This window comes from Pteropus vampyrus, unplaced genomic scaffold (assembly GCF_000151845.1).
Source record: "Pteropus vampyrus isolate Shadow unplaced genomic scaffold, Pvam_2.0 Scaffold2, whole genome shotgun sequence".
Classification (NCBI taxonomy): Eukaryota; Metazoa; Chordata; class Mammalia; order Chiroptera; family Pteropodidae; genus Pteropus; species Pteropus vampyrus.
The window spans coordinates 27,470,832-27,484,584 of NW_011888783.1; the positions used below are offsets into that span (position 1 = coordinate 27,470,832).

Here is a 13,753-nt window from a genome sequence, read left to right on the forward strand (position 1 = left end):
ATTTAATGGATATTAGTATAATAAAATTATTTTTATTTTATGTTGAAATGGTATTTCATGATAATTGCTTTAAAAATATATACAATGGTCATATTTTTTATTATATTACCATGTATTTTGTGAAGTATGAAAGAATTAGAAATTCTGCTATATCTTTAAGGTTCAAATTGAGATTCAGTATAACCTCTGAAATATTATGATCTTTCAGTTGAATATGACTAATGTTGCTCCTGTGCTGTTACCTTCTTTGAATACATTTAGCAATTCATAATGTGCTGGTTTATGTAATCTTTATTTTGTATATATCACGTGATGACAAGCTAGTTTGTGAGTGACTAAATTTTTAAAAATTTTCTTCTATTTACAAGATAAATAAGCTCTCTTTAAAATGTATTATTTCCTATGGAATATTAGACATTTATAAAGTTCGTAGTCAGAAGCCCTACTATTTTTATCTTTTTATTTGATTAATCTTATTAACTTGTTTATATTACTTGAGACATCAACTTGTTTATTATACACATTTGCCAATTGTTTTTTTCTAGTCCCTATTATGTACTTATTTATCACTGACATTCTGAAGTACATTTTTATGTTTTTTTCTGAGTTTATGTCTAAAATATTTAATCTTAACTACACTTTGATTACCTTACCAAGTTGTTGGTTGTTTACAAAGTCTATACATTCAACTGTAATGCTTTAATTATAGGCTGTATTGAATAATATAAATATCTTTGGAAAACCTGAGTCCCTTTTTGTTAGCTATGTAGCACCTAGTTTTCAAACATATGAATAGCAGTAGATTCCAGCTTTGCTGATATAAGCCCAAAGAAGTGTATTCTTTCTATTTGAATACACTTCTTTCATCTGAACAGTGGATGAATGATTAATGCTTTTGTGTAGTTATTCTTGGTTGAGTTCTCATCATTCAGGCACTGCCGAATATACATCGGTGTCATTTCACTAGCAGCACCTTCCTGCAGTGCAGAAGAATAGCTTTTATAGTTTTCTGCTAACTGTTCTTTTAGACCTTTCAAAATGGCATTTCACTTTTTTAAAAAACCAGATTTTTGCCATTAGATAATGAAGGTACACATCACTTTACATCTTATTTTTAATGGAGAGTGATATTGCTAGAAAAGCTGAAAGATCGTGTAATACAGTATACTGACAATATTGAATTTTTCTCATGCTATATTATTGGGGTTTTTTTTTCTCTAATTTCCTTATGGTTGTTACAATCAATGAAAAATGTAGCATATCTCCTTGGAAGATGAGCCTCAAAGGTAATAACTGATTTGATGATCTAGTAGGTTAGCCAGTTGGAAAAGATTATTTCTGAGATTTTAGATGGGGCAATACAAGACTTTCTTTTGGATTATTTTTCAATCTTGTCTTAATCTTCACCCTCCCTCGAAAAAAAAATGTATTCCATAAAATTTGGCTTCTCTCCTTTTCTTTTCTAAAAGTTTTAACTGAGAGCCATTGTTCGAATATCTAAATTGCATTTGATGGTTTTTCTACTGTTTAGTCATTTTACATTGATAAAACAATCATTGTTGTCTGAAAAGTATAATTAAAAATCAAGCTTTTTTCATTAACTTTAAGGGGAGAAACTTTACACATCTTTTATTTTTTAATATGACTTACTTGTTTTGGAAATCTCAGTACTTTTCGATCTTAGTTTAAAAAAAGGCTTACTGGTTTTGCTGTCTTTATGTTTTTGTTTGACTGTAGAATGTTTTCTTTCATAAATGCATTTGGGGTATGCTGGATTACAGTAGTCTTTGTATTATTATTTAAACAATCTGATTTATCAGAGCTAGATTTATATTATGTGTAATTTGTGGAAATTCTTATCATTGATTATAGATGGTAACCTTAAATTCTAAGGTTTAAAATAGATTAGTATAAAAAAAATAAAATAGATTAGCATATCTTAAATATACTAATATGTTATCTTATTTCTTTACTATTTTAGAAAATTATGGTACAAGTTATCAAAGAGTCAAATAATTCTTTAACATTACACGTTTTCAATTTTATTTTTAAAACCTTAGACTACTTTTGTTCTTAATAAACAAATTCAAGGAAACTGCTAAGATCCTTGGATACTTATCTTAATGAGAGGAATGATGGGTGTATAACTTCTAATTAGACATGTTACAATTAGAAAGATGATCAGGACTATGTATAATTCAGCAGTTCTCTTTTGAGATGAAACTTGAAATTTTTTTCAGGAATAAAATATAAAAAGCATTGTTACATTCTCTAGAAAGTTAATTCAAGTATTTTTGCTTGTTTGTTTGGTGTTTGATTTTGAGGTGCAGAATGGTGGCGAACAACAGATGTCCATAGTCGTACAGGGGCAGCCTTCTTTCCTCCATTACTGGGAATTCCACCACTGTTTGCTCCTCCAGCCCAGAATCATGATTCTTCTTCATTCCATTCAAGGACTTCAGGAAAAAGTAATCGAAATGGTCCCGAAAAAGGTATTCATATTAGCAAGTGAAATATTACAAGTCTTCCATTCCATACTTATTTTGAGTAGAGTTCAAGTTTAATAACATTTATATAGCTGTAGTAGTCACTTTCACGTTGTCTTGATTAATCCCTACAATAACTCTTTGAGATTGGAAGTATTCTCATTTTGCAACCAAGGTTAAATAGCATTTAGTTTTGTTTTGTTTTTTTTTTTGCAACCAAGATTATTGCAAAATCATTCAAGAATAATGAATGATTACGTAATGTTATGTACTGATGTAATGTGGTCAGGATTTGAACTCCAGTCTCCTAACTCCCAATTCCACTGCTTTTTCCTCTGTATCTCATTACCTTTTTTATGGAACTCAGTATAATATATTATTTCTTTTTTAATTAAGCATTAAATTAATTAAATCTAATATATGATTATTCCTTTTTTCTTTTAAGTGATTATTAATATTTCTGTAGTTAACTGTTATTAGAATATCATTTTATAATAGCTTTTAGATGCTTTAATATCTCTTTTCATTTGAGTTAGTGTTTTGGGGAGTTTTCTCTGAAGGAGGAGTATTTGCATTTAATTATCTTTCTAGACATTTTTAAAAATCAAAGTGAAATTCATATAAATGTAAAATTAACCATTTTAAAGTGAATAATTCAGTGGCATTGAATGCATTCATCGTGTTGGGTACCATCAGCTGTATCTAGTTTCAAAACATTTTCATCACCCCAAAAGGAAACCCCATACCTGTTAAGTAGTTTCTCCCTATTCCTCCCTCCTCCAGTTCCTGGGAACCATTAGGTTGCACTCTATCACTATGGATTTACCCATCATAAATATCTCATATATGGAATCATACAATATGGGACCTTTTGTATCTGGCTTCTTTCACTTAGCATACTATTTTTGAGAGTCATCCACATTGTAGCATATATCATCATTCATTCTTTTATATGGCTGAATAATATTCTATTGTATAAACATGTTTATTTTTATTTTCAAGGTGTAAATGGGTCAATAAATGGAAACAGTACATCATCTGTATCTGGTATCAACACATCTGTACTATCCACTACTGCTTCAAGTTCTGTGGGACAAACTAAAAGTATAAGCTCAGGTGGAGGAAATCGAAAATGTAATCAGGAACAAAACAAAAACCAGCCTTTGGATGCTAGAGCTGACAAAATCAAGGATAAGGTAAATTATTCTTTCAAAGACAAATTCGTAATAAATCTATATATAAGCGTTCTAAAGGTCAAATCACCTGAATCCATGGAATAATTTTTCATGAATTACTAACTCTTATTTTTGCAGATGTTTATTTTTATGGCGTGGTACTAATATTATGTATATGAAAAAATTAAAACTGTCTACACCAGTAAATAATACAGATAGTAATAATAGCAAATATTTGAGAACTTACTACATACCATCTCTGCACTAATTGCTTTGTACATAATATCTATTTTAATCCTCCCTATACCCCTAATAAGGTAAGTACGATTATTACAAATGGGGAAAGAGTCCCAAAATAGTTGGCCAGTAAGTGGCCAGGATTTGAAGTCAGGCAGGTTGACTCTATGAAAACAAAAACAAAAAATTTTTTATTAATGGAAAATTTGAAATATAACAAGTAGACAGAATAGCATAGTAATCCTGTATACCCATTATTCATATTTAACAGTTATCTATCACCTCATGACCAGTTTTATTTTGCTTTATCCCCAACTGTACAGATTATCAGTGTAATGCCTCTCAATTCTAAATTCATCCTTTTTTTTTTTGCCAATTGGAACAATGTTAGATCTTGTCAATACAAGGTCTTGGAGAAACTTTAGAAGAGGAAGGGGTTTCTGTTTCCAGTGCTTTCTTCCTGCTCTTACGCTGTGGCTACCTTTAGGTAGCTTCCTTGCCAGCTGGCAGCTTTTTTGCAGTTGCGTGTAGGAGACCCAGTAGTGCCCACCGTCTAGTGAATTTCACTGGCATCCCAGTGGGCAGCTTATTAGAGTAGTCTCCCCTTATCCACCCGTGGTTTCACTTTCTGCAGTTTCAGTTATTCATGGTCAACCATCATCTGAAAATATTAAATGTAAAATTCCAGAAATAAGCAATTCATAAGCTTTAAACTATGTGTTCTTTTGAGCTGTGTGGTGAAATCTCACACTGCCCTGCTTCATCCTGCCTGAGATGTGAATTATCCCTTTGTCCAGGATATTCGGGCTTTATGCACTACCTGCCTGTTAGTCACTTAGTAGCTGTCTTGGTTATCAGGTTGACTGTCATGGTATTGCAGTGCTGTGTTCAAGTAACCCTTGTTTTACTTTTAAGTAGTAATGCTGGCAATTCAGATATGCCAAAAAGAAACTGTAAAGTGCTTGCTTTAAGTGAAAAGGTGTAAGTTCTTGACTTAATAAGAAAAAAAATATTCTGAGGTTGCTAAGAGCTACAGTAAAATGAATCTTTTCTCTGTGGAATTGTGAAGAAGGAAGAAATTTGTGCTAGTTTTGCTGTCGCACCTCAAACTATGAAAGTTATGGCCACATGTGCATAAGTGCTTAGTTAAGATGAAAAGATACTAAATTTGTTGCTGGAAGACATGAACAGAAAACATAGCCACTGACTGCAGGTAGCATTGATGTGAACTTTACATCCGAACAACATGCCTCTCAGGCCCTAATTTTTAATCCTAAGGAACTATTTTATCAAATTTTCCTTGTCCTTCAAGATAGCATCAAGTTCCATATATTTTCCAGAATCAAAAAAACAAATAATTCTTTTTTTCCATTTGCCCAGCATATTACATAGAAATATTTCCTTTAGATGTTTCAGTTCCCTTCTCAAAGAGAATGTTTTCCAGAATAAGGTAAGACATGGTTGAGTCTAGGGGAAAGATCCTCTGGTAAAGCCAAGAAGCCTTATGGCACCTCCCACAAAAACTCAAAAGGACTGTATTTAGGTCCTAAGACGAAAATATTCCCTTTCTTCTTCAAGCCGCGCCCCCGTGCCACCCCCGAGCACTCAAGCAAATGTGATTAAAGACTCTTGGTTATTTCTTTCTAGAGACATAGATTTCAGGGTCACAGTCTCCACCTGTTGCTCTTCAAGTGCTCTTCAGTCTTCTCTCTTATGATTTGTTTCAAGGGCATTCCCATTAGTGTGCTCTCTAAGGGCTTAGCTGCACTGCTGCCAGCTTCTCTGCCTGCAGACTCCGACTGAAACACCACCCATTCCTTACTCACACAGGATTTTGAAACAAATCCCAGACATCATGTCATTGGACATATTTCTGTATGTATTTCTAAAAATTAAATGTCGCTGTTTTAAACCTTACAACACTGTCCTACCTCTTAGAAGTAATGCTAACATCTAGTAGAATCTAAAACCTCCGGTACCTCCACAGTGTACAAGGCACTGAGCAGGACTCTTGCTGTCTGTAGTTCTAATGAGGAATCTCCACTGACAGTCTTAAACAAATCAGTGCTGTTAAAGTAAAAACTTATAGAGGCACCTTTTTAGTGATATAAAGAAATAGATTCTGAGTGGTGTTTACAGACATCCACATAGAAATAACACTAGAGAGACTGGCTACCCGAGTGAGGGAAACTAGAACTTCAGACTTCAGGAGAAGAGCACCTTTCGACTATACATGAGCTGGCATGACTTTGTAATGGTAAGTTGTTCAACTAAAATAGAGATGAAAGGCATTGGAACTAAAGAATAAAATCCTTTTTTACCTAGTAATTTTCAGTTTTAAAAGCCTTTTAAAAATTGCTTCATCAGCTCTTTTCATGTCTAGTTTGAAAAAAAAAATTCTTCAGCTAATTTTGATAATCCTTCCTCGGGGACAGTGTTACATATCTCCATATTGCTCCTTGAAAATCATTGATTAAGTCCAATTACCACATTTAGTCTGTATGTATATTTAGAATAGATATATAGTTATTTTAGATTAAACAAAGTAAGTCACAAACTAAAATGCATAAACTTACAGCCCGTTTAGGAAAAAAATAAAACAATTCAAATTTGAGTAAGTTCCACTCCTACTGCCACATAAATTATTGTTACTACAGCAGCCAAAATAGTCTTTTAAAACATACTTTTTTTATGGTTTTCAAAATATCATCTGTTATCTCTCCCTCCATTAGTTTTCTATCCCACTCAGAATAAAATCTTTGCCATGGCCTACAAAAACGTGTCTGATCTAACCCCTGCCAGTTTTATTTCCTATGGCTTTCTCCCAGGATCCCTCTTCTGTAGCTGGTCTAGCTGACTTCTCCATTCTTTGAACACATCAAACTTGTTTTCTTTGCTGTTTCCCCTGTCTTGAAAGGCTCTTCTGTTATATCTTTATGTGACTGGCTCTTATCCTCCATTTAGGTCTCAGCTCAAAAAGGTCTTACCTGATAATTGCATCTAAATCTTCACCCCACCCTACTCCCAACACATTATCTATTCAGTTATCCTGTTTTAGTCATGGTATTTATTACTAAAAACACTTATTTATATTGTTTGTTGATTCTCTGCACCTTGTTCCCACTAGGGCAGAGTTGCTATCTGTTTGTTGCACCTTTGTATCTCCAGAGACTAGAGGAACTGTGCCTGGTACATAATAGCTTTAAATATGTTTTTACTTTGTTATTGGAAGAAATAAGTATACAGTGAAATGAAAGTTCAAGGAGAGAGCTCTGGAAGGCTTTCCCAGATTAGATAGGGGGAAATGGATTAATTAATAAGCTCTTCTTTGATCATTTTTTGATGAACTAAGAAGACTCATTTTTAAAACATTTAAATGACAGAAAAGAGGCATACTACAAAATAATGTGTAAATACAAAAGAACTACTTACCTACACACATACACAACACACACACACACACACACACACACACACACACACACTAATAAGGACTAAGGAAATGAAATTGGTGATATTGAAACTTATTTTTCTTTCTTTTTCTAGTACCCATACTTGTCTACTCACATCTACTTTTCTTTTTAATGAGGTCTAAATTAGTCACCTTATAAAAGCACAGACTCTTTTTTTGCACACTATCAAGAGTGTGCTCTGCAAAACCATCTGCATCAGAACCACATGAAGCGCTTGTTAAAGCACACCCCTGTGCCCTGTTTGGAATTGGGCTCCAAGAATCTGCTGGTTGTGGCAAGTTCTGCCAGTGAATACTGTGCACTATAAAGTTTAGAACCTGCACCTCTAGATCCACTCTTGGGTGTAAGCCTGATTTCTCATGCCATCTTTAATAAAAAACTGTACAGATTACTTGGGCATTTGAATAGGAGTTTACTTTTCTTTACTAAATCGCTGTAGCTCCCCCATACTTTCCTTTCTTAGCCTCTACTGAAACTAAAAGTAGTATCTTCAGTTTAGATTCTTTATGATTTTCATAGTCTTGCTATAGTTGCTTAGAAACCTACAACAGATTCTGATTGCAAAGGAGCTATTTCTCTAACAAATGGTAGACTTAATAGTAATATATTACTGTTGTTTCCTTTTAATCTCTACTTTGGTGTCTTTCATCCTGCGATTCCCACACTTTTCCAATTCGGTTCCTCCTTACTCTGTTTTACTGTTAGAGAAGATAGCTCAGGAATGATGGTAACTATTAGTTTGCTTATTGAAGGTTTGTCTCTGGAGGAAGCATTAACAGCTGATAGTTTGGAGCAGTTAACACAGAGCACCAGTGAAAGCAGAATAAAACAGCAGGAGTGACTCTTCTCACTCATATGCATTTTATTTAAATCAAATTTCAGAAGGTACAAAGGAAAGAGTTGCAATCTGTAACAGTGGCTCAGCTTGGCTTCCTGTTGAATAGGTGTATTTTTGTCTTTCACTCCCCAACCCAATAGTCATGAAAGGCCATATTTTCATTAAGACCATAGCTTTTGTAATTTATTACCTTTTCTATATTTTGTTTTTATTTTATCAATCAGCACATGCTATTGAAATATTTCTAAGTAACTTTGGGTTATACTCAGTCTTTTTACTAAATCTTTTCAATATTTTTCCTTTTCAGTCTTCCTATTGACAGATTTTTAACTTTTCCATTGTTATATAGTTATTGAGTTATAATTCATCTCATTTTTTTTCTTTTTTATTCACTACTATCAGTTCTTTAAACCCAAAACTTTCCTTTTATGTAACCTAATGTTGCTTTCTACCACCTTTGGATTTTCTTTTTCCTATAGAGTCTTAATTGTTCCAGAAATTAATCTGTCTTTATCACATTTTCCTATGTTATTTGACGTGAAATATAAAAAATTAAGTTACTTGACCCTAAGTAAAGCACCTTATAAATCTTTTGTTACTTATCTTCTCTATAGCACTTATTACTAAATGGAATTATTTGCTTTTATATTAATCATCTGTCTACCACCACCAGTGCCACCACCACTAGAATGAATGTATATTTCTCGAAGGCAAGGACTCTATCTTAGATAACATCATTGTAGTCCAGTACCTTGAAAGGTGTGTTTGGCATGCTACATGTAAATATTTGGCTATTGACTCACTATTTGCATAAAGAAGACTAAAGCTAAATATAGAACTTCAATGTGTGTAACCCTTATCATAATTGGGATTATTATTTTGTAAATTACTCTTGTATTTTGTAATATCAATGTTTGTAATATTGATGTTTTATAATATTGATCTTTCCAATACTCTGCATGACAGAGCTTGTACATTTTATTGGAGAATTCCTGTGAGATATGTTAATTCGATCAGTTTGTTGAATAATTACCCTTAACAATATGTGACTTTTTCTCTTTTTCCTATTCTTTGAACACATCAAATAAATGACATTTTGAAATTGAAAATATCGTTTGAAAATTAAAAGAGCATGCCTCTTACTGAAACTTAAATTTTTTTCCAAAAATAAAGTCTTGCGAAAATCTTGTCTTAATCCAGAAACCAAGAAAGAAAGCTGTGGAAAGTTCTAGCAACAGCGACAGCGATTCGGGCACATCATCAGACACCTCAAGTGAAGGCATTAGTAGTAGTGATTCAGATGATCTAGAGGAAGATGAAGAAGAAGAAGATCAAAGTATTGAAGAAAGTGAAGACGATGATTCTGATTCAGAGAGTGAAGCACAACATAAAAGTAACAACCAGGTATAAATAGTTCCCTTGGCAGTATCCCCACATTATTCATATTTAGGGATTATCTGGTTTATCTTTTTTTTAATTATTTTTTTTTTTTATGGTGACATTGGTTAACGAAATCTAATAAGTTTCAATTGTACACTTTAACAGTAAGGAGTATATATATTTACACTGTGTGTCCATCTCCCATAGTTAGATTTCTTTCTATCACCACATATTTGACCCCCTATCTGGTTTATCTTGACTCTCGAAGTCTATAAAGTTTAAATTTAATTATTGACTTTTGTTATTACTTTTGCTAAAGAAGGAATAGGGGATAGAGAAACATTTTTAAAGAGACATTTAATACTTTTCTTGTGAGCTTTATACATCTATCATAAGTCATTAGGAACACTTTTTAAAGTGCTCTTTTTCTCCAGGTTTTACTGTTGGATGTTCTTTGTCTGGATAGATGTTAAGCAGTTGACTTTTATTTACAGGTGCTATTACATAGTATTTCAGACCCAAAAGCAGATGGACAGAAAGCAACTGAAAAAGCCCAGGAAAAAAGAATACACCAGCCATTACCTCTTGTGTCTGAATCCCAGACTCACTCATCATTCCAATCCCAGCAGAAGCAGCCTCAGGTTTTGTCACAGCAGCTTCCATTTATTTTCCAAAGCTCTCAGGCAAAGGAGGAATCTGTGAACAAACACACAAGTGTGATACAGTCTACGGGATTGGTGTCCAATGTGAAACCTTTATCTTTGGTAAATCAAGCCAAAAAGGAAACTTACATGAAACTCATAGTTCCTTCTCCTGATGTACTTAAAGCAGGGAATAAAAATACCTCTGAAGAATCTAATCCTTTGACCAGTGAATTGCGATCTAAACGGGTGAGTTAAAAATTATTTATGGAAGGATTTTATTATTAGAAAAAGAGCTTTTATATAGCCTTATATTATGCAGGTTTAAATTCTGTCCAGCTCTTATTTTTATACTTTCTTAGTCACCAGTAATCAAACATGCATATCAGAAAACTAAATTTCTCTGATTTTATATTTACATATACATCTGCTTAATATATTTTTGGCAACACAATCATGTTATTTTTCCTCTGGCTTAATGATTTAGCAGTAAGGAGAGAAATATGTTTGAATAAGACATATTTCACAATCACTTTTGTTTAAAAATCAATGTCTTTTTTCTTCTAATATCAATATATTCTTTTTTTTAAAATGAATTCTTGAGTAATTTACCTGTTTAGTCCTATAATTTAGCAATTTTAAGTGTAAAAATTCTTTATAGACTCATTTTTCTTTACCATTCTTAGTGAATTATATGAAATACAAAATATTTTGAGTGACACTTATTTACCCAAACACCAGAATCACTCATCACAGAATTTTTTATCTTTATTTTTTTTTGCCATTGGTTTTATATTAATATGTAGTCTACATCCCCATGTCCAATAGAATTCTAGTAATTAAATGATGAGTGCTTTTTATTCTGGAGCCAGCTCAGCAGAGAAAAAATATTATGTTTGAACACAGTATCCTGTCTTTTGGTGACAGAGGTATCATTAGGCATCCTAAACATTAGATAATACTTGTAGAGCATGTACTGTTTGCCAGCCATTGCTTCAAGTGCTGAACGGTCATTTTCTCATTGGATACTAACATCTATTTGTGCTACTGATGTTGTTATGACCATTAACAGATGATCAAAAGTGTGATACATAGAACTTGAATAACTCTCCCAAGAGCACACTGATAGTGATGGAGCTAGAATTTAAATCTAGGTAGTGTGATACTAGAATTATTTTTCTTAAGCACTATACTATCTTTCTTTCTCAAAAAAGTCACAATATTCTAGTTTATTGACTCTTTTTTTTTTTATTGTGAAGACTTTAAGAACAAGGTCAAAGAAAAATGAACAAGCCAGGCTTTTTTGAGAATCTAAATTAGCAGTTCACAAGCCTAAGTATGCATTAGAATCACTTGGGAAACTATAAAAAAGAAATGCTACCTCAGAAGAACTAAGTCAGGATCTTTTGTTGAGACTAAGGCATTACATGTCTAAAAAGCTTCCCAGGTGCTTCGTATGTGCAGCCAGATTTGAGAACCACTAATCTAAATGGTGTCCTAGTATCATGCATGTAATGCATGATGACTTGTAATGCACTATTTAATCATGAGGAGGTATTATTATTATTGGCATCACATTATTGACTTTCCATGAGTAAATTAAGCAAATTAAAAATTACAGTTTGGGGGCTATTTTAATTTTCATTAATGTGTATTCCACTTTAAGATAAATGATTTACAGTCACATCAATAAGTATTTGCATTATGAAAGGTTTTTTACAAAGTTTCTTAAATGTTTCTTATTTTAAAAATTTTATGCGACTGCCTTTTAGAAAGTCACTTATTTAACACTTGCTTTAACACAAGCTAGGGCTTCTATGATCTTATGTAATTCTTACAAAATTGTGTGAAATAAAGAAACTAAGGCTCAAAGAGGTCAAGCCACTTGCCAACATTACATAGTAATTTAAGAAAGAAGTATATTAAACTAGGTCATTCTGATTTCAAAGCCCATGATTAAGATGAACTAATTTGATGTTTCTGAAATAATGGTAGTTGATGGGAAATATTTTATGTGAATGGACATTCACATTAGACTCAATTCTAAATGACTTTACCCACTTGTTATTGGTACCTAGTACTGAGTTAAAAGGTATTTTACAAAAGCTTGTCTTATATCAGCATTCTTTCTTTATATGTCAATCTAATATATGGAATTTTGCTTTATTTCTTACGATAGTCTCAACTGTTTCATGCTACCTGCTATATATCTGCCTCCCTCACTAGTTTATGCTTTTCTTCAGTGTTAGTTAATCATTGGGTTTTTCCATACCCTTACACTATGGATATTTAATTGTATATAAATAGACCTGGAGTGAATTTTCTTTATCAAGTTTTGACTAGAAGATTTTTTTGTGGTCAGCGGAGACTCAGGTAGGGTCTGGCGAGCAAGTGCTTGGAGGTAGGACAGAGCTTCAGACCTATCTGTTCCTATATTCCTGTCATCCAAGCAGATATATTAAAGCAGCAAGACATTTGCTACTACATGGGTCTCAATTTTCTTCCACCCTTCTTTTATATTCCACCCCTCAGATTAACTTCGAGTGTTAATATACAGGAAGTGTTTCTTCAGAACTATAGAGTGAGGATCAATTTCAGGAAATTAAGATATAAAATATAAAACTAAAGGGAAAATTTTTGTTTTCATTACTGTTTTGATCCTCTGTATGTAGAAGGAAAATTTGCTACCTATAAAAAAAGTAAAAAATGATTATCTGACATAATTATGTTCTAGGAAATGAAAATACACTAAATTTTTCTGCTGAAAATTTAAATCAGTATTTGTAAATATAATGTTTAAGTATATTATATATGTAAACTTATATAATATATACTATGCAATATTTGTCATAAGTATTAAGTAAAGTTAAGTATATTAAAGTATTTTATGTAAGAATTTTACTATAAAATTCTTTTTAAAATGTAAATGCAGTTATTTAGTATAATTTTTCATATTTTATTCACTGACTAAATATTAACTAAGCACTTTCTCTTCGTGAGGCATTGCCATTAGTACGAATATTATGTGACAGTCTTTGTTCACAAAGAAATACCTTAATAACTTAATTTTCTAAACTTATACAGTGACTACATTAAATAAGATAAAGAAGTTTATATGGAATTGTATGCTGCTTATTAATACTGGTGCTTTCAAATATAATAAGTCATTCTAGATGGCATTCCATCTGTATTTATGCTTGTGAAATGCCTACCACAAATTTTTGCTGACTTGAGTATTAAGAGCCCAGATCTAATTTTACTTTCAAAGCAACCATTTTCATTATAGAATTTTTACCTTCTGAAATTGAGCTTTATTTCTATAACTTAACATGTTTTAATCATTCTACTTCAGTTTATTTTTATGTGTTATCTTAATCATACAAATTAAATAAAATCCATATGATTTTACTCTTTCAAGAAGATTCTGATAGTCAAATAATTGTTTCTAATTTACAGATATAAAATTTAAGGGTTAATGGTTTACAAATTAATTTTTCCCAGGTATAATTTTCTAAAGTATAAT

The 13,753-nt window shown here is 32.2% G+C and overlaps 1 protein-coding gene across 21 annotated transcripts in view; it reads left to right on the forward strand.

Annotated features, from left to right (window-relative positions):
* Positions 1-13,753, forward strand: part of BAZ2B (bromodomain adjacent to zinc finger domain 2B) — a 292,747-nt gene that overhangs the window by 189,557 nt on the left and 89,437 nt on the right. For 18 of the 21 annotated variants that reach the window (XM_011358820.2, XM_011358863.2, XM_011358829.2 and 15 more), the window contains 4 exons: positions 2,325-2,492; positions 3,489-3,682; positions 9,410-9,613; positions 10,084-10,479. In XM_011358820.2, the coding sequence (XP_011357122.1) occupies positions 2,325-2,492; positions 3,489-3,682; positions 9,410-9,613; positions 10,084-10,479 (962 nt within the window). The remainder of the gene's footprint in view (positions 1-2,324; positions 2,493-3,488; positions 3,683-9,409; positions 9,614-10,083; positions 10,480-13,753) is intronic. The other 3 variants (XM_011358839.2, XM_011358901.2, XM_023529910.1) reach the window with 1 other exon arrangement.